This window comes from Halichoeres trimaculatus, unplaced genomic scaffold (genome assembly GCF_033239565.1).
Source record: "Halichoeres trimaculatus isolate MK-OKI-2021-1 unplaced genomic scaffold, fHalTri1.1 fHalTri1_scaffold_21, whole genome shotgun sequence".
Taxonomy (NCBI): Eukaryota; Metazoa; Chordata; class Actinopteri; order Labriformes; family Labridae; genus Halichoeres; species Halichoeres trimaculatus.
Genome location: NW_027437199.1, coordinates 13374962 through 13396542, shown reverse-complemented (window position 1 = coordinate 13396542; position 21581 = coordinate 13374962). Strand labels below are relative to the sequence as shown.

At 42.9% G+C, this 21581-nt stretch overlaps 1 protein-coding gene across 11 annotated transcripts in view; it reads right to left on the bottom strand.

The window, feature by feature from the left end:
- Positions 1-21581, bottom strand: part of nav3 (neuron navigator 3) — a 526882-nt gene that overhangs the window by 92435 nt on the left and 412866 nt on the right. For all 11 annotated transcript variants that reach the window (XM_074698217.1, XM_074698218.1, XM_074698210.1 and 8 more), the window contains 2 exons: positions 17342-18440; positions 8841-8956 (listed from right to left, as the gene is read on the bottom strand). In XM_074698217.1, the coding sequence (XP_074554318.1) occupies positions 8841-8956; positions 17342-18440 (1215 nt within the window). The remainder of the gene's footprint in view (positions 1-8840; positions 8957-17341; positions 18441-21581) is intronic.

The following is a 21581-nucleotide window of genomic DNA, read 5'->3' as shown; positions in this document are numbered from 1 at the left end:
TATAAAGTGTCATGAGGAGATCTGGCCCTGGAGTCTCCATCATGGACAGACACTTAATGCAACATTGAAAAGCAGCCCAAGGCGTGTGTGTGCATTTATGCTTTTTTTGTGCTGGAGTGTGTGAGCAATCCACTGCGGTAAAGGAGCAATGCTCTCACCTGAACCTGCAGAGTGGAGGATATTTAAGGTTCACCACCACACAACGGCAACACTTTAGCACACATGGATTCATGCATTTGAGCATCTTCAATTTAGCTAATATTTATTCAAAACACACAATACCTCGACGCCATTTACCAGCTCAGCACCCTCGAGCGGATTAAAAAGAGAAGCAGAAATTTGTTCAGCTTAATCCTTAGCACCTAATACCCCGACGTACCAGCTGTTTCTACCAACACATCATCACTTCTCCTCGACACACACAGCTTGGTCTGTGGCAGAGGCTTGGATGTGAAACTGTACAGTTTGTACCCATCAATAGAGTGAGTTTAGCATTAGCAGGGTCCTCAAAAATACAGACCCTATCATTGAGGGGCCGTTTACACAACAACGGTTTTGGGAGTGAAACGCAAAAGTTTTGCTGCGTTTCAGCCTCGCGTTTACACGGAAACGGCGTTTCGGCCGACCTAAAACACAAACTTTTGAAAACGGCCTCCAGAGTGGGATTTTTCTGAAATGCTGCCGACACCATTGCCGTGTAAACAGTAAGCCGGCGTTTTCAGTGGAAACGCTGATGTCACGGTCTACCACGCGCGTGCGCATACAACAGGACAACAGTACCGTTTTTACGATCGCCACAAGCTACTGTGTTGCGCTTGTGCTTCTCAATCTGCTGTATCTGCTGACTGTCTTTCCACAAAATCTGCATCTGTTGCTCCACTTTTTGACTTAGAATTCCTCATTGCACCAGATGACCAGCTCAACTCTACTTCGGTGGAGATCCCACAAAAGCGGCTTCTGGACAAGACAGTTATAGCACCACCTATAGGCCTGGGATGCTCACTACAGCGTTTTCAGTCCATCAGCGTTTCCATGTAAATGCAGATTTTCTTCACTTGACTTTTCACTGCGTTTTAGCGTTTTCAGATGAAACGTTGTCGTGTAAACGGGGCCTGAATGCAGGAGACCAGTCGTCCCCTGCTGTGAGAAAACACTAATAGGCCAAACCAAAATGTAGACCAAACTGAAAGACCCTTGATGAGTAGAAAGCATGGCCTGAAGAGAAGCTTAACAAAGTATTTTGACATTTTTGAATGGGGCTATTTTGGGGTGTTGAAAGGACATGAGGAATATGTCTAGACTATTTGTACCTCACCATTAATGGAATTTTTTAGTTCTGTGAAAGAAACCATTAATCTACAACAGTTTTATTTTCATCCTGTGTTGGATTAATTTTTCCCCAAGATCTTGCATTGATGATGGTAGAGTCTGACCGCTGTCAGTCAGCAATCAGTGAGGCTTCAATTTGGGAGCATAAAGTTTGGACTCTGGAGCAATGGAAGAAAGTCATGTGGTCTAATGAGTCCAGATTGACCCTGTTCCAGAGTGATGGGCCATCAGGGTAAGAAGAGAGGCAGGTGAAGTGATCACCCATCATGCCTAGTGCCTACTGTCCAAGCCTGTGGGGGCAATGCTATGATCTGGGGTTGCTGCAGTTGGTCAGGTCTAGGTTCAGCAACAGTCTGTGCTCAAAGAATGAGGTCAGCTGACTTCCTGAATATACTGAATGACCAGGTTAGTCCATCAATGGACTTTTTCTTCCCTGATGACCTGGCCATATTCCAAGATGACAATGCCAGGATTCATCGAGCTCAAAATGTGAAAGAGTGGTTCAGGGAACATGAGACATCATTTCCCCGTGTGGATTGGCCACCACAGAGTTCAGACCTTAACCCCATTTAGAATCTATAGGATGTGCTGGAGAAGGCTTTGCTCAGCAGTCAGACTTTACCATCATCAATGCAAGATCTTGGTGAAAAATTAATGCAACACTGGATGGAAATAAATCTCCTGACATTGCAGAAGCTTATTCAAACAATGCCACACTGAATACGTGCTGTAATCAAAGCTAAAGGCGGTCCAATGAAATATTTGAGTGTGGGACCTTTTTTTGGCCAGGCAGTGGCCATTGTATCATGCATATTGCTTTAATTTTTGCTTATGGAAATGTCTGCTTCCCTGAAAATTATTTTGTAATTTTATTCAAAAATATTGCATCAGACATGTTTGCTTGCATCTCTGCTTATAACAGACCAATATGTTTGATATATATAAATGTATATGGCCATGAAAATGCAGTTATTGGGAAATCCTGAAACTTCCTATGGAAAGTTTCCAACTCTAAGAATTCCTGGAATTTTGCAACCCTATCTTCAACCATCACTTAAAGTTGATCCTCACCCCCTTCATACGATGTCAGCTGACTTTAATGGCACAATGCAACATTCACAGAGCAGCATCCACAGACTTTATATTCCAGAGTGTTGGGCTCCTGTCAAAGTTGTTGCATTAAACCAGCTGGACGTGAGCACTGGCATCTTATACACACGCTTCTGTTTCCACTTCAGTGTTCAAAATTACAGAGAGGTGTGAAACCACAAAGCCACAAAGCATTCAGCTGGATTCAAGCTGCTGTCCAGCTCTTGGCCCGGTGAGGCTGTGAGGCAGCCAAACTGAGAGCAGGTCAGTGGGAACAGGAGGGGTGGGGTTTGGAATAGGGCAAGGAAGCTACACACACACAAACACAGATTGCTGCTGATAAAGTTGACACAACATGAGGAAAATGACTATTAGGAATAAGGTGTGTGTACACATACACCTCGAATCACACAGAGCCATGCACACCTAATGTAGCAGTGGATGTTTCAGTGCTCTATCTGCCTCCCCTCTCTTTTAATAATGCATGTTAGCTGGTAATGATGCCCTTTGCTCAAAATGAGGAGACATCCAAGTCATTTACACATAATTTACATCCCACAATAAAAGCATCTTCACCTAACTGTGAGCTTGATCTGCTGTTGCAGCACTCAAAACAAATTACACAAATGAGCCTAAATGAAGATTTGGCTGTCACTCATCAGCCTATTATGGCAGCTCTCTCACACACACACACACACACTGACAGATGTGTGTATACACGCGAGCTTGTTGCCATGTTTCCTGATGTGCTTCCTAACAGGCGTTGCAGCATGTTGAAGCCTTGTTAATACGGATCAAAGACAACTGCTCCCCAGAGGCTAAAAACACAAAAGCAGCCACAACAGTCGCTGGATACTTTTCAAGACAGAATAAAAGAGTTCATCTAAAAAATGTTAAATGCTTCGTGGATATCAAGAGACAGAAACACCTGTATGCACAAATCAAGTAGAGATAAGAATGCACACACATGGAAAGTAAAAGGTGTAATGATGAGGTATTGATCACGCCAGCTGTGTGACTCAGGCAGCGAGGGAGGTGTGAGTAATAAAAGCTTTTTTTCCGTGCTGCTTTTCCATCAGCTGTATCTCAAGGTATTTCTCCTCTGTGCTGCATCATGCCTCTACCTGCTCAAAGAAAACCAGTAATAATCTGCTCGCTGCTGCGCTGTGCACCTCACTTTGCTTTGTCTGCAGAGTCACAATAATCATCCCTACTACGCGCAAAATGGTCCATTTTATCAACTGCGCCTCCCTCCTCCTCAAATCCCCTTTTACCTTCACATCAAAGCCAGGTTTTTCTACATCGGAGCTCATTCCAAGAAGCAAAAAGGAAACACTATGCCAAGCTAGAGATTCATAGAGCAGCTGAGGAAGTAGAGCAAGATTTCTCTGGTACATCATGTGATAATGCTTTGCACATAGCAGAGCAGCTCATTTGTGACTGACAGTTGATGAAGATGGTGTGCATGTAGAAAAGCGACTTTTTTTTTTATATCTGCTTGTGTCCTGAGTTTGAAACACTGCTGTTTCTGAAACTTAAAGCATGTGTTGGCTTCACCAGTGAGTGGCTATAAGTGAGTGTGTCTGAGTCATACACATTTCTTTTAGATTAGGCTCTGAAATGTTATGTGAGGATTAAAACTATTTTATTTCTGCTCTTACATTTCATAGCTCTACTTACTTTTTACACCAACCACGTGTTAGTCACATTGAATTTACATAATTTCTTCTACTTTCTTCACAACTTTCTGTGTTGTCATAGTAATCCTTTTCAGAACCTGCAGCTTTCAAGGTTTTCTGGACTGTGCTGACTTACGTGGGCGTGGTTGTGTGTGCAGCGCCTGCTCCAGATCGCCCAGCATGGTGAGAATCACTTCCTTATCCAGCTGAGCTGTTCCTTCACGAGGACCTCCCTCGGAAACCTCCTCCGCTGCCCAGTATCCTCCATCCTTCTCCTTTCCTCCTTGCTTTCCTGCCCCCCTTCCTCCTGCTGACTCCTCATCTGAATGTTCGCAGCCGGCCTTTTCGTTCTTCTGCCCTTCCTCCCTGGACCTCCGTGCGGGGTCACCCCGAGGTTGCCCGCTATAGGAAGCCCGCTGGGGTCGCCCACTTCCTCCCTTGCATCGCCAAGGCACTGGAATCAGAGAGTGCTCTGACTGAGACAGCACCTTAGTTAGAGAAAGGGATAAGGATCGAGCCCTGGTGCCACGGATGCCTCCACCCCTTGCTACTGCCTCCTTCCTGGGGCTCCCCTGCAGGCTGCCTCCCGCCCGCGGTGATGGGGATGAGTAAGGTGAGGAGTTTGGGCGTTGTGGAAGACGAGTTGGTGGGTCATCCAGCTCAAAGGAGTACACCCGCTGTTCCCCGTCGCTGAGCAGGGTCAGGTTTGTGAGTGAGCGCTGCTTGATCCGCAGGTTGAGGTTGTCAGGGAGGGGCTGGGGAGGCCGCCGTGCCGGACTGCCGCCCTGGTACACGGAGAACTCTGCTCCTCGCTTCATCCCCGCTCCTGGCTCTCCTCCCTTACCTTTCTGCCTCTGGTGGCTCAGTGAGTGAAAGTATGCATCTACCTGTGCGTGGCTCTCTCTGATTCACATCTTGGCTGTGATATCAGCGAGAGAGCAGATGGAGGGTAGGAAGAAGAGGAGGATGCAGGAGGCTGGGAGATGTGTCCTCACGTTCCACGCCTCCCGACTTGGGTCCAGGCTTCCAGGAGGACTGAAGCACGGGGCGTAGAACAGAGAGAAAAGCTGCCTCTCAGGCATGTAGGTAGAATCCAGATCCATCATTGATCCTGTCCATACTCCTGGTCAGATGTTGAGCTACATTCACTCTTGTTTCCTCCACTCCGTCTCCTGTCCTCATGCTTTCTTTCAGTCTTTTTGCCTCCTCTTCTCTTCCCCCACCACAGTCAGGGGCGTGGATGAATGATTCGCCACATCTCCCTTCCCTCACCAACACGTTCTCTCTGCTCCCTGCGCTCGCACTGCCTTTATCTTTCTCTCTATTAAATGACAGTCTCTTTTATTCACTCTTATCTCCTTCCCTCCACCTTCTGTCCCTCCTTTAATTACCGCCTCACTGCCACACTCCTCCTGCCTCCACTCTGACTCTGTGACGGTGCTTCGCTCTTCGCAGCAGAGTGGCGGTGAAGCCGGCAAACAGAGCTCCCACAGCTCTCCGTCTGCTTGTTCATTCCAGCATGCAGCCTGCAGCACACACTCTCCTCCTCCTCCCTCTTTCTCTCTCTTGCTCCTTTTCTATGTTTATCACCCTCTCTTCCTCCTAATCCCTCTCATTCTCTCATTTTCTCTTCACTCGCCTCCTCTTCCCAGCTCTTATCTTTACTCCTGTCCTCTATCTTCCTCCCTGTCTCTCCTGCACTCCCTCACAGCGTGACAGTGAGTTGTTTGGACAGTGCACCTGTAAGCTCGCAGCCCTTGCTGCACCGCACCAACCACCCGACTTAATTAAATGCTATCTTGAGGAGCTAAAGCAGCGAGCCCACAGCTTATCACAGATCAACAACGAGAGCACAGAATCAACACATCCCCATCACTCAGAGCTGGATTTATTAGTCCTGTCAGCATCAGTCACAGCGGTCTCACGCACATTTTAGAATCCTCATCTTTCACACTGTGAGGAACTCAAAATTAGCCGGCTGCAGTTAAACGCATCCTGATTTTCTACACTATTTATAAAAAAAAAAACAATTAAATGATGATACATCAGTTGTGTCAAATATAAGGTTATGTACATCAGTGTTTCTCAAGTGAGAAGATAATGTCAGCACTTTTCAGGAGTTGTAGTCCGCTTTTTTACCTCCATCAAGGAGGTTGTGCTTTTGGGAGAGTTTGTCTGTAAAAAACGTAACTCAAAAAGTAACAAACAGTTCTTGATAAAATGTTCAGGAAATGTTCAAAATGGGATAAGGAAGGAGTGATTAAATTTTGGAGGTGATCCGGATCACTGTCTGGATCAAGGACTTTTCTAAAGGATTCATCACCATTGTGAGATAGGGTCAAAACACCAGAACAATACAAGACAAGGTCACCATAATTTCTGACAGATGTAAAAGTACGATCCAAATACTGCCAATATTCTGGATACTAAGATCTGGAGTATGAGATATGTACAGGGTCATCATAATTTTCAACACTGTCAGGTAACAAATTATTGTACAAACCTGCAACTAACACCAAATTGTAGCAGACAGTCTGCTGTAAGGGAGTATAACATTAAAGTAGGACTTAAGTGTTGGTGACAATCACAATTTGCTTGTAGGAGGTCTGTGCTCTCTGAGTGCTTTTTTAGTTTCTGATGTTTACGATGTTGTGCCATTTTCATGTCTATTGTGACTCACATACCACCAAATAATACTCTGCTGGCTTTTGTGATGCAGTTGACATCAGTCTGAGTGAAGCACTTGTATGCTATGCTCATCGGTGGTAAACTCAAATGGGGATGTGCAATGATTTTTAAAAATTCAAATAATCGAAAAGATCAAATAGTTCATGCAATGATGGCTTTGTCTTATCTGCAGCAGGTTGCAGCACAGAGCAACAATCCTATTGTTGCCAGATGCTGGAACTGTGACGCATCAATTTAATGAAGAAAGCAGATCGAGTGAGACAGTGCACAGAAACCACTTGTGGTACCAGGTGATTTTCCAAATACAACAAACTGTATTGTATTCAACTTGAATACAGCAACAAACCAACAAAATGAGCAGCACCACGTCAGGAGACAACAGGTTTGAGCTTTTACAGCCCAAACAAGAATGAATGGATTAAAACCCCTTTTTTTGAAATGACCTTGTCTAAACTCAAACTCCAAGTACTGTAGTGACATCTCAGGTCTGTTGTAGCGCTTGCTTCAGATATTAAGCCCATCCCAATTAAAGCCTGAACGCTGACATCTCTTGTTGTAATATAAACAAAACCTTCACCAGTCATTCTAACCTCTCTGTTTTATAAACAAAGCGAGAACACTTAAAGTTTCTTCCCAGAGACTCTGAGTCTCAGAGGCTCAAAACTCAGAAACAGAAACAGAGTTGAATAAGAGACGGACATAATACGACCATGAAAAGTGTGACAACAAAAAAGCAAGTGTTTGAAATGGACTCCAAACAAAGGGGACGGTCAGCGCTGAAGTCTAACTTTATCCGCCAAATGATTGGGTTCAGAAACGCTGCAACCAAAGCAGAAGGTCTGGAATGTCACCGACAGCCTGACAAACCAAACCTGTAATCACACGCTGTTGTTTTTGTATGCTGGGATTTCTACAGGCTTTGAAGCTGACATCTTAGTTTTCACTGAATCTGCTGTATGTTTAATTTGTCGTCCTCGTTTACATTTATAGGTTGTCGCTTCAAGGATGGAATTTCAATCCAAATTAAAAAATCAAAAGGTTAATGTCAAATCAAAGGTAGAAAAGATATTAAGCAAGCTGGGAAAAAATACCCTGGATTTGACTGAAAATTTTGATGCAATGCAATGTTTTTAAGTCACTGCAATGGGTGAAGTCCATTTGAGATAAAAGGCTTTCTATGAGTTGCCAGTTTTTGTTTTGATTTTGTGCTCTGCATGGTTAAACTTCTCAATTTAAGTTAGCGGTTAGAAACTCCTTTAGACCGGTCAAAAGTCCCTCAATCCTGAAGTCTCAGCTGCAAGAGCTCAATCACTCAGACATCTCCTGCCTGTAATTAAAGTGAAATCATGATGTTTTCAACATTCCTGCTTTGAAGAAAACAATTCAATTTAATCCTAACCAGCAGTGTTTTTTTAGCTGTATTGGTTCTGTAGCAATTGTAGTTGAACTGAAACAAAACTTTGCTAAAGTGCATTTATTCCTCCGCTTATGGTTCCTTTTCTGTGTGATGTTCCAGATAAAATCTACAGCATTCAAAGTCCCACCCTGCTAAAGTCAACCCTCTACTAAAGCCTTCAACATTAAATGATGTGTTGTACAACTGTTCTGGATGCAGCACAGGGATTGTACGACATGATTGTGGCCTGCAGGGATGTAAACAACAAGCTGCAGATGCTCCCCGTGTCTGTCTGTCAGCGCTGACCTTTTCCCATTGCAGCTCGAAACCAGCTCAGAATTTGGATTACCATATACACCAACATACACACAACCATAACATTGGCATACATGCAAACCAAGTGAAAGGCACTAGTGCAGTAGCTGTCAGAAGCTCAAAAGCTATCCTCTATCATCCACTGATACTGCAACAGATCCTCTTGATTGCTGCTCTATCTGCATTTTCTCTCACACGTAGAGCAGCATTGCAGTTTGAAATGTAAAATAGAAAATAGACCCAGAAATATAGCAAGACAAATTTTGCACAAATTGCACACAATATGTATGTACATATAAATGAAGTGAGTATAAGTTTGTGTTTTTGTATTGAACCAACCCTACCTGATATCTCCTCCAGGCACTGTTTGGCTGTCTTGCTGTAGACCAGCTCCCCCTTGGTGGGGCTGAGGCAGGGGTCGGCTGGGGCCACCATGGTGCAGTCATTTTCAGAGAATGTCCTGAAGGCACAAAGAACAAATAATACGCAGCTGTTACACAGACAGGAAGACATATCTGGTGAACTCGTACTCAGCTACAGCCACAACAGCCGTTCCAAAACAGCCCAGAGGGAAGGGTTTCTCCTTAGATCAGATATGGCTGCTCCTGTGTCTTTTACTCATTCATTCACTGTGCAACAAAATAATGCATTGTTTTCATTCAGCGAGATCACCAAAGAGTGCTGGTGCAACTGATAAAGTTAGCTGTCAAGCTGGAAGGCAAGTAGATTTTTCGAGTGTGAATGGAGCCCAGGAGTTTGCTTGATTAAATGAATTATTAAAGGGTTTTTAAGGGCTGTCAACAAACCCTGGTGCATGCAGACCCCTGTGCTAAATGTGCAGCAGACATGTAAAAAGTAGTGCTGTCAGGCAATTACAGGATTTGTAATTAATTAATCTAATTAATCGCATTTCAATCTCATGTCTGCTTAATGTCCCCAAACAAAGAATTTAAATTCTAGGACATTACAAATTTGCAGTGCATGACTAATCAGATGAATACAGGAACAAGAGAAGATTCTTATATCCACTTTTTGTTCAACTGGCAGATATTAAAATATCTGTGTTCACTGCCATTGACGTTGTGCAACTATTTACTGCAACTATAGAAGTAAATAATGTTTTTTTTCAGCAGGGGGAGCTTGTCAGTCAAAATCATGCTCGCAAACTTTTGTGGGTGAGAGCGGTGTTCTCTTTGGATGAGGGCTCAGCATGGATATGAGGAGAAGATGTGAGATAACAGAGACAAAGCGAGACGCTACAAGTTGGAAAAGTTTAGGCAGCTCAAGCTCAAACTGAGGATGTGTCGCGGTAGTTCAGAAAGAAAGAGCAGCGTGGTCGTGAGAAAAGACGACGGAGATCATGGAGAGGATCAAAGGATGGGTTGCCAGAGATAAAGATGATTAAAAAAAATCGTTTTGTCTGTTTTTTGGATCAAAAACAAGAAGAGAGACATAAAAGAAGAGAGTCTACTCTTCTTAAGTAGTTTTGTTGTTTACATAGTCTTGGAAAACAATATTATTTGGGTCTTGAAAGATCGTTCAAGATGTGTTGAAAATGGCTGGCGGCAGATTAGTTAATAGCGTTAATTTTTTAACGTATTAATTTGCAGTGTAATTAATTGATAATGAAATGCTTTCAAGTGACAGTCCCATTAAAAAGTGTCCGATTGAATACATATGTGTATGTTAAGGAGGGTCATTTTCAACAAAAAGTGTCTTAAATTTTTTAATCACAGGAACATTCAGAGTGGCTGTAAAAGTATAGAGCCCATTTGAGTGATGCTGCAGCATTGGTTGTATTGTGTGCCTCAGAAAAACCAATGACAGAAAGATTATGGTGTGGGATTTGAAACCAGAATCTTCCCCTCATCTGCATTCAGCCTGTCATCTGTGATTCTGCAGTGTTAAACAAGCTCTCAGTCTGAATTTCTGAGTCAGTTTTTGTCTCAGTCATCACATTCAACAGATGGACACCTCTAAAAGAAGGAGGAGAAGGTCTCTGATGGTATGTTCACTGTGGGTGCCTCTCAGTGTGTGTGTATGAAATTTGTGTGTGTATCTTCCTCTCCTCCTCCTCCAGCCTGTGCTGCATCACGCTCTGCTGTGAAGAAACACAGATAGAGTCTAACGCACTTCATGAGATAACAGTCCCCCCCCCACACACACACACACATAGAGAACACTGGAAATGATACAAAACCATCTGATGACAGGTTGACGGCCAAAGATAAAGCCAAAAGCTGTGACCGACACACCAAAAAAAGAAAAGCATGCAAATTAACATGTTAAAACATATACACATAAAGTCATGGAATACACATTCCTACACAGACTGGCTACTGTATTTTCTTCAGCCCCTCCCATACACTGCACACTCACAAACACACACGCACGGTGAAGCATCAGCGGCACCACCTGCAGAGCTGCAGATAAAACTGTCTTCCAATTGCTTCAGCAGCATCAGCCTGAGACTTCAGCTCATGAGAGAGCTCTTTTCCTTTTTTTCTGCCTCACGCTTCCCTCACCTCAGACAGAGATATTCACCACCACTGCTGCACACAATCATTGGACCTTAATAGGGGAGCAGATTTGATATCTGGCTTCTGCAAAAATGACTGTTTCAGTGACTTTCAAAGGGATGGCTTACCATCAGGGTGTTTTAAAATTCAAGTCAAATCAAATTCTGCTTTACATCACACTTCAACCAATCTCATTCTTTTTAGTTAAAAATGCTATGAGGAGGATCTGTTTTGATAGTACTCCCTCACCACCTTCTGGCCTGGAGTCTCCGCACATTGTGGTAAATTACTTTTAGTGAGGTGTGTGTTTGTTTTGGAATTAAATAAAGATCGGATCAAACTAAATACAACGCATCGATGAAAGGTATTTATCAGTTACGTAGCGCTACGGTTTGAAACGTTACATCAAGCAAACATAGCAGCCGGTTATATGTTAGCGATATCAACAGCCAGTTTGATATCGCTGATTAGCTATGTCCTGCCAGTCATCTACCAAGCAGAGCTAACGTAACCTCACTCCTCATTTTATTGATAGACTCTCAAGTAGGGATGGGTACCGATTTAGGTACTTTTATAGGTACCGACCGAATTCTGTCAGAAGTACCGGGTACCGGTTCATGTAAAATCAAAAGGTACCACGTTTAGGTACCTAAATACATACTTGTGACTGTGAGGTCGTGGAAGGGTAGCCAGTTTTCCATGCTGGACATAAACACAGCATTGCAAGGTTATTTAATGAAGAATAAATATGTGTAGTCACAAAAATATATGTATTTTATTACTAAACAAATTGGTATTTTTTTACCACAGAAACACAAAAAAGTACCGAAAATTGGTACCGCTGAGTACCGGTACGGATTGCCAGGTACCGGGCATCAGTACAGTATCGTTTCAAATGTGAAAGGTACCCATCCCTACTCTCAAGTTTGAACAGACCACTGCAGAATAACTGCTGACTGTGAGTTGGAATGGACATGATTACAGTTTAGCATGTGTTTTAGCCTTTAGCTCAGGCTGTATCACTCTCCAGTGTCCGCCATCACTACAAATTTAGTCACAGAATTTGTTTTTAGCAGAGAAAAACACAGATCTCAGTGTTTATACTCTTCTCACTACCAAGCTTTGTCAGCCGCCGTGGTGTTGTCATAGAGACGTAGACGTGCCGTAAATCAATCCAGTCCTGGAAAACCCAAACTAGAAGAAGTAGCAATTTAAAAGTACCTGTAACCAGCAATATTGGCGCTGATAATCTCATTTTAAAGTGTGGATTACGATCAGGCATATATCTAGAAGGGAGACTTTTCTAAGATCACTTTCAAACTCCTCACAGCCTCTTCTAGTCTTTTATTTCCCCTAAGATTTTCTTTCATACTTGGTGACAACTTCTGGTGGTAAAATGTGCTGTAGCAACACTACAAAAGCATCTCCTACTTGTTGGTTTTATCAACAGAATATCTAAAGAGGTGTCACAGTGCCTCCCACACTCTTTAACTGTTGGGGAATGCAGCGTAGAAACACAAAGGACTGCTTGGGAACACTCTGAATCCAGCTTATATGTAGTGATGTAGCCTTTTATTGGCTGTCACTGAACTGATCGGGTCAGCTGAGGTTGTGAGAACACTCGAGCACAGAGGAATCAGATAATCACACTGCTGACTCTTTGTGCCAAATCAATCCTGGAAACTGTTACAAAGTCCTACAATCACACTAGTCTATGAAACTTGGCAGAGGCAACAAGTTAAAGTGGGTGTAGGGAGAGAAAGAACAAGACAATAGAAGCCTAATTGGGCTGAAAATGATGGTGAATTGCAGCACGACAGGAGGCCTGATCATTTGTGTGTCTGCATACTGATGGCTGCTGCTGAGGAGATGGAAGCTACAGAAAAAGGCTCACTAAAACATCCAGGCTCAGGGGAAAAATGCAGTAAGAAGTGTAGGGAATGACAAGTCAAGGCTATTTTGAGACACTTTCATTTTGAGGCAAACCCCTGTGAATAAAAAGGTTTTCTATATGCTGATCCTGTCTTGTACACTGGATGTTTTATGGAGACATAATCAATCCCACCCCTGGTTTTTATCGAGCTGTTTGATCCTATACAAAGAAAAATATCTTTGTACGTTATCTGTTTTATATGAAGTGCGAAACCCACACAGAAGTCAAAGGTCCTGTCACACCTCAGGTAGCACAGGAATGAAAAATCCCATAAAACTTCCACAAACATTCCTTGGGAAGTCAAGCTTGGTAAATGTATAAGTATTATGATTTATATATATATATATATATATATATATATATATATATATATATATATATATATATATATATATATATATCAAAACCTACTTGATTTTATGAAGTTTTCAGCTGGTGCCTTTAATGATCTTATGCTGTTGACATTGTGCACAGTGTAAGAAGGGATTGTGGCCTCAATAGCCCGGTAGTTAGCAAAGTGTTGCTATGTTGGTCAAATAAAAGCAAATATATTCAAGTGAACTTGCATTAAATGTACATGTTTTAGCCAAAATTATACTAGAATATATTTGCCGTGTTAGAAATGTCCAGTTTACTCGCATAAATCCTTGTTTCTTCCCGTAAATTCCTATGGAAAGATTCTGACTGAAAATTCACGGATCTTTGCAACTCTAATCACACCTCTACACACTTTTCAAAACAATGTGCCATGAACACTGAAGACTTAACGTAGGCCTACTGTATCCTTAAGCATCAAGTAACACCTGAAATATAACAGTTACCTCTGCAGTGCCACTCCGGATGCACGTTCAGTCGGCCAAGCAGCATAACTGACAGACAGTTGGAGTCACGAGACCGAAGAGTTCCCGCGCTTCCCACTCCCTTGTTAAGTCTGCCTTCATGCACGTTGGGCTGTAAAACCTCAAACCTGTTGGCTCCCGGTCTGGCGCTGCTCATTATGTCCGTTTATCGTCGTAGTCAAGCTAAATACGACCTCATTTTGACACGGTCTGTTTTATTTTGAAAGTCACTGGGTGTTTTTAGGTAGTTTCTGGTCATAACTTCCTGTACCGCCCGATTTTTCCTGCGCTAATTTTATGCGTCAGCTCTGCATTCGTCAAAAATAAGATGGCTACTACTGTCTGCAACACAGGCGCACAGGCGTACTGCAGGACTCAGTGTGGGCTGACACATTTGCTTGAATGAAAACCTTGAAAATTTTGCCAGTGTTGCATTTTTTTTACCATATATATATATATATATATATATATATATATATATATATATATATATATATATATATATATATATATTTACATTTTTTTTAGCCAGATACTTTTCTCTGGGTTTCTGATCACACATGCCCCCCACCCTTCAGTGGTTGATGGTAAAAGCACTTGTTGTCCAGTGTGACTGCCAACGCTGACCGAAATAGCCAAGTAACAAAAAAAAAAAAAAAAAAAAAAAAATGAGTCTCTTGGAAAGCATTGCTCTAACAGCTGCACAGCTCTGTCATGTTTACAGCATAGAGAGGTCAGCAGTTAACTGCCAGATTTTTGCACGGATAAAACTATTGAGGAGACACAAATCCCCTTGTTGGAAAACATTGACAGCAAAGATGCTGTAAGCCTGAAAACAATCATCAATTTCCTGAACAAGCTTTTGCCCTGTAGTTGTTTGTGATTGTATGGGCAGAGTGGTTTTGGTGATGAAAACTCTGCTCTCGTGGCTGTAATTAAACAGCAGCCAGACGTAACTGCAGGCTAGGATGACTGTCAAATGTGCACAGACTCATTCCAGTTGATGCACCACAGGCAATCGGCTGCTTGGTAATGGTGTGGACATTCTTAAATGGATTTAATTCAAAGTGCTTTTATAAAAATGAAGATAAAAAATGTCATCCTTTAATGGGGCTAACTGTTCGTGACAAGCAAAAGGCCACATATTTCAACAGTTGTGCTTCCATAACTTGTCCAGCATGTTACACCACAACAGGAAAGCACCAAGTGAGAATATGAACGCAGCCATGAAAAATACTCAAAAAAGCAGACATTGTGATAAGATGGTGGAAAACTCAGAATAAAATTAGATGTTTTCTCTGAAGTGAGGAATAAAACTTCCACATTTCCTCTCAAAATGCAAAATTACTTATCAAAGACTTGCCAGTCTCTTTACAACTTAAGTGTTTTTTTCTGGTGATGATTTTGATAAAATCAGTGGGAGGAATGTTCGGAGCTACTGTAGTGGTTGTTTCATTTCAAATTGGCAATTTTCTGGCCCCAGCCTATAAAACAAATGTTGGAAATGGACACCAAAGCTGCAAAATATTCACAAGGGTGACATCACAGATGGGAAACTTTAAAAGTCACTGGTCGTCTGTTTCCTTTTGCTCAGCGAGTGGGCTGTCTGTACTTTTGCAGCTTCAGTTTTGCTCCTTTGTAACTGATTATCGCTGACAATCTGCCCAGGAAGGATCGCCACAGCAGTTTAACTTGCTAAATGTGTGGGATTAGAGTCATGCAAATGCTGGAAAGAGGCTCTGCTGATTGTGGTTGAGCTGACTGTGCACACTGAACGAGGAAGACGAGAGAGGGAGTTAAGGGTTGAAGGATTAAGTCTTGTTTAATGGGATTCCTAACTCTCTTTCTCTTCAAGTACAAAAGGCGTCCCAGAGAATTTGGCGGCTCTTCCGTTTTTTTTCCCCTGGATTACCTCTGCTGTTGTAAGAGAAAATCAGCCCTGCTGGGCAGATTTACCCACTCCCTGCACCTCTGAGCGTCAGGGAGCCACGAGCCGCCTGCATGCATCAAAACAACACCAGTTGAATGAAGGGAGGGAGAGGGTTCCTGAACACTGCCATGAGAATCCAAGTCTAGATTCTCACATCAAAGATGCAACCCAGACAGTTAAATAATAGGCTTTGGCAAGCAGCAGGCAGAGGATGTTAATTTGTTCTGTAATGACTGTGAAGAGATGTGGAGGCGCGAGAAAGATGCACAGTGGGGAGCGCCAGCTGATTTCTGGGAATGCTCCAGGATTTCACGGGGTGTGTGAGTGACTGAGTACACTGAATGTGTGAGCCTGAATGAGTCCAGACTTGACTTTGAGAAAAAGGGCAAATATGTTGAAGTCCTTTGGGAAAAACGAGCAGGGGGGGTAGGACTGGCACTTACTGTACCATTTCAAGGATACTTTTACTACCATAGCCTGTTTGCTTTGTTCTGATTTAAAAGTAAAATAACGAATTGCTAGCAAGGGGCAACATCTGGTTAGTAAAAATGAAGCCTATGCGGAAGTGCTAAAAATTGCTGTTCATTGAATCTGCTTGAGGCTGGCTGCAGAAAAGACCAGAAGCCACATACACACCCAGCCATAAAAAGAGACTTTCAAAGTATTAAAAAGCATATTTACAGCCTGGTTCAAAAACAGCTTGGGTCTTTGACGCTGATTTCGCTATCGGCACACACATACAGTCTATGATTGCTGCATATTTCCCATGGCTCTTTGGTGTTTGTATGTGCATTGTGCTCAAACTGCAGTATTACAAAGCCATTGGCTGTATGTTATGACACCACAGCCTCCTCTCATGGCTTCCTAGCCTAAACAATGCCATGCACACTGGTCACACATTGCATTGTGTAAAGGTTGTTTTCTTGTTTTTTTTCTTGAAGTGTATTTCATTCATTCATTCATTTTTCGAACCGCTTATCCTGTTCAGGGTCGCAGGTGGCTGGAGTCTATCCCAGCTGTCATTGGGCGAGAGGCGGGGTACACCCTGGACTGGTCGCCAGTCAATCACAGGGCTGACACATAGAGAAAGACAACCTTTCACGCACACACTCACACCTATGAACAATTAAGAGTGTTCAGTTAACATGATGAGCATGTTTTTGGACTGTGAGAGGAAGCCGTGGTACCCGGAGAGAACCCACGCATGCACAGGGAGAACATGTAAACTCCACACAGAAAAAGCCCACTGGCCAGGGATCAAACCCATGACCTTGCTGTGAGGCTGCTACAGTAACCGCTGAGCCATCATGCAGCCTATGTCTTTCATTAAATTTTAAATTTTACACTTAATTTTTTAAATATAATGTCAGCAGGGAGGAACAACATATTGATTTTTTTTTATGTCCTTGTACTGAATATAAAAATGATTATATCTTGTGGGAGCTGGTTTTAAGATGCATACTAAGGTTAACCTTCCAACAAAATGTGTCAAGAATTAAAAATTATTCATACCAAATGACTTAGTTATTTTATATCCATGCCTCTGATGAGTTTCAAATCAATAGTGCTTCACACAACTACACTACCACACAAACATACACACACACTCACAAACATGGCTCACCTGTACATGAATGGGGCCACAGTGGCAGTATTGGGATGGTTGTGCTGCTGCTGCTGAGGAAGCTGAACTACTCCATTTCCACCAAGCGCTCCTCCTCCACCTCCACCTCCTCCCAGCATCCCACCAGACCCAGACAGGGCAGAGGTGCTGGTGGAGGAGGTCATGCTGGTCCGTTTGCCCTCTGTGGCCCCAGTGGAGCGCTGTATGTAGAAACTCCCTCCTTGCCCTCCTTTCGTTAGCTTGGTTCTCTCCCCGTCGCCGCCCCTCATGTTGCCGCTGCTGTTTAAGGTAGACTGGTTTTGGCTCTGGGACTGACTCTTTGATGATGTTGACGAGGGACCTTTGAGTCCTGGTTTAGGAATTCCACTGCCATCTTTCTTCCCAGATGCTGGCTTCCCTCCTTTGGGGATGAGGCTGGCAATTTTAGACGACTTCTTGTTGGGGTCAGCGTATGACTCACGCTCCTCTTTGGGTGGTGTGTTGTCTTTAGATTTTCCATACTTGCTTTTGTCCTCCTTGTCTTTGGATGAGGCCACAGACCTACTGCCATTAGTAGGTGCTTTAGAAAATGAGGAGGAAGAAGAGGAAGCTTTGCCTGATGCCGTGAGGGATGATGCTGGGGTCTTGGTAGGCATTTGCTTGGTTGTAGCACTGCTACTTCCACTGCTGCACACAGACCCCGTGGGGGTCAATCCATCCTCACCATACTCTGAAAGATCATCCTCCTCCTGCAGAGCCATCTCCGCCATAGACGGAGACGTTCTCGAGGCCGATCTCGGGTTAATCATACGGAACTTCTCCAGCATGGACCTCTGAGGTCCTCCACCACCAGCCCCCAGTTTTGGCCCATCCCCTCCATGTGGGAGGAGGCTCTCAGAGGCCTGGGGTGAGTGAGTAGGTGAGGGTGAGTGCGTGGGGCTTGCTAGCATGGACGAAGTGGCACTGTGCTTGAGGTTCATGGACTTGCTGCGCCAGGACTTGCCAGCGGTCGGTGAAGGAATGGCAGAGGCCAGCTGCTGCCCACTGAGGCTGGTGGGGACCGTCCCACCAGCACCGCTCCCATTCATCCCGCTGGGTGTTGGGATACCCCTCACCGATTCTAGATGGAAGAAGACACAACGAGAGTCGGTCAGTAAAACATTTATGAAAATTGATGTTTTCAGTTTATCGTTTATGAACTGATGAACTGTATAGATTAAATTTAATGCTGATAACTGTCTGATGCTGATTTTTCTGTGCTGTTTTCTCTCTCAAGACACATGACATGTTTTTTGGAATTTTATCACATAAGTAGTATAGATTGAAGAGACTCTAGCACTGGTTCAGAATCTCTAAGTAGCCCAAAAACTTTGGTTACGGCAAACTTCCCTGAATCTTTCCAACATGGGAAATAACCAACCATTGTTGGCTGGATCCTTCGCTTTTATTTGATTTTTTTTTTTTAAGTTCAGCTTCAAATTCAAGTAAAAAGAGAACACTTCAGAGCATTTCAGTTCTTAGCTGAGTAATAAAAACTGAGAGCTCATTCCCAGCTGGCAGAATCTCAACAGCAGGTTGAGTTGAAAGAAAAAGATTTTTATCTTTTCACTACAACTGGTGTCTCGAAGGAGTTACACTGAAGTGTGCCGTTACTTCCTGTTCACACTTCCATCCCCCGATTTTCACTTCTACAAAGGCCTGTCGCAGCATGTTTGCAGATGGATAAGGGTGGTTATGAGGAACAAGGCAGCATGTTGTAGCCATGGCAGCCAAAGAGATGACACCAGCTCAAGTTAACATGGAGGGAAAGGACCCTATTCACTACCAGACATGGTCAGTCTTTGCTGATCAACATTTCAAAGACCTATTTTTCCATTTAATTGAAAATTCTATGACACTCATTTTTGTTATTTTTTCACAAGTACCTGAGGGTTGTACTGAATTAATTTGTGTTGAATATGTCTATGGGGAGTGGAGTAACTGAGGAAACCAAGCTGTTATCACTCAAGAACATGAGCTCTGAAACCTTTATTGGTGGGTGTAGAAAGTGGTGTCTGTGTCTAACCTGAAGATTTTTCAATGGACAAACTTTGAGAAAACATGATCACGCACATAAATTTAGTAAAGTACTCCTCAACTTAAAGTCTTCAGGAGATTGTTACGTAGAACTGTTTAAGGAAACTACAAGTGTTTACAGTTTTATGCGTTATCAGTCCTCTGTCTGACAAGAAAGCTCAAGACCTTTCAATCACACCAACATCTTTCCATTTACTTGTCTTACATCTGTAGAAAAAAAGTCAATGAGTGTTTTCTTGCTCCATATCAATTATATTGTCACAAAATGTACATTGTTTTTCCTCTCATCAAATTTATCAAAATTAACCGAAAGCCTTTTAACTGAGCTGTTTCATTACAAAAGTGCTATTCCCCCTGTTTTACTCAAATGGGTTAAGAAAACACAAGCAGCCAGGCCAAACCACACACACACACACACACACACACACAAACACAAGGAGGACATAAACACAGATCATGCGTGTGAAATAAATGTCTTTACGCACATGGCAGAGCATTGACCTTTACAACCCCTCACAGTTTTCCTGGCTGGTTGATAGTCTGACCAGCAGCACGTCTCCCTCCCTCCATCTTCCTCTATCGTCTTATATGCACACACAGACACACAAACAGGATCCACTATCCGAGACATAAGTAGAGTGTTTGAGAAGGATCCAGAAAACAGACATGCACACACAGACAGCACACACAAGATGTGAGCTTCAGGCCACATCAGAGAGAAAAAAGGCAGAATAAAAGATAGAAATAAAGAGAGGGAGGCGACAGAGTGACAACATGAAGTTATGCACCATTAGACTGAGCGTCTGTCTGGCTGTCAGTCAGCAGAGTGAGCAGGGTTCAGCTGGCTCTGAGTCACCATCAGTCTGCACTTTAGAGCTCCCTCAGGCAGGGATGTTGGAGGAAGGGGTGGGGGCTGACACTTTAACCGGCTTATACACCTCTGTCAACATTCTTTAAACCTTGAAACATGCATGAAAATGCCTCAGTGCAGTGTGTCACATACAATCCATGAAAAGCGTCATCTGTCAGGCTTTAACAGATATTAAAGAGAGTATTCTGCCTGACAAAATTTTAAAAACACAGACATAAAGTAACAATGCTTGATGTCCAAACCAAATGTGTAGATTTTGAAGAAATTTCTGAATCTAAAAACTGTTCAGAAAAATCTGTACTCAAAATAGCACAAGATCTTTATGAGACTTGCTAAAATGATGAGGTCATAAGGATCTCTAGACTTGTTCATTACATGTTGCAGGGGCAGGCCTCAAACTCCAAGGTCTGCACATGGCACTAACCTAAACAGGGCTGGCCAATCAGAGGGAAGGGGCTTGTGGAGCAGCGAGCCTTAAAGAGACACCAATGAAATCAACCAGTGTGGGAAAAATAAGGATATAGAAAAGCACTCAGAGAGTGCAGACCCCCACCAAGCATATTGTAATTTTCAGGCAATACTTTAATCCTGTCTGCTACATTTTGGTGTTAGTTGCAAGTTTGTACGATAATTTGTTACCTGAAAGTGTTGAAAATTATGATGACTCAGTACACATTTCATATTCCGGATCTTAGTATCCAGAATGTTGCCAGGATCTGGTTCATACTTTTACACCTGCCAGAAGTTATCACGCATTTCTCTTGTATTGTTTTGCAAATCAATCCGACCATTTACCGAGGAGTTATATACACATATGGTGAAAATGGCCCTACCTAACCTGATAAAGAATCCTTTAAAACATCCAGGATTAGAAACTATTGTGGCAATTGCTGGTATCAATTCAAGACAAATTCACGGGGTTTGCAATGTGAAAAGAAAAAAAACCCTGTAACTTCCTTAAACTTGTATTCTCACCAAAGAAGAAGAACTGGCTGCTTTGAAAACGTCAACAAGCTCTTAGCTGAGGGTAAAATGACCATAATGTCCAATAAATGAGCATGGATCAGTTAGGGAGTAGTAATAGGATAGTAATTTGTCAGATTATTTCTCTTTATAAGGAGGACTGAGGTCAATGGAGGCCGTCACAGTGACTGCACACTCCTAACATACAGCTTGCGACACCAATTAAAAAGTGACACTCAGATTTTGATGTCATTGTGTGTGACAGCTATCTGATGCTGACAGTAGTTAGGATGAGAAAGCATCCTCTCTTGTGTCTTGTGTGTGTGTGTCCTCTGTTTTACCCCTCAACTT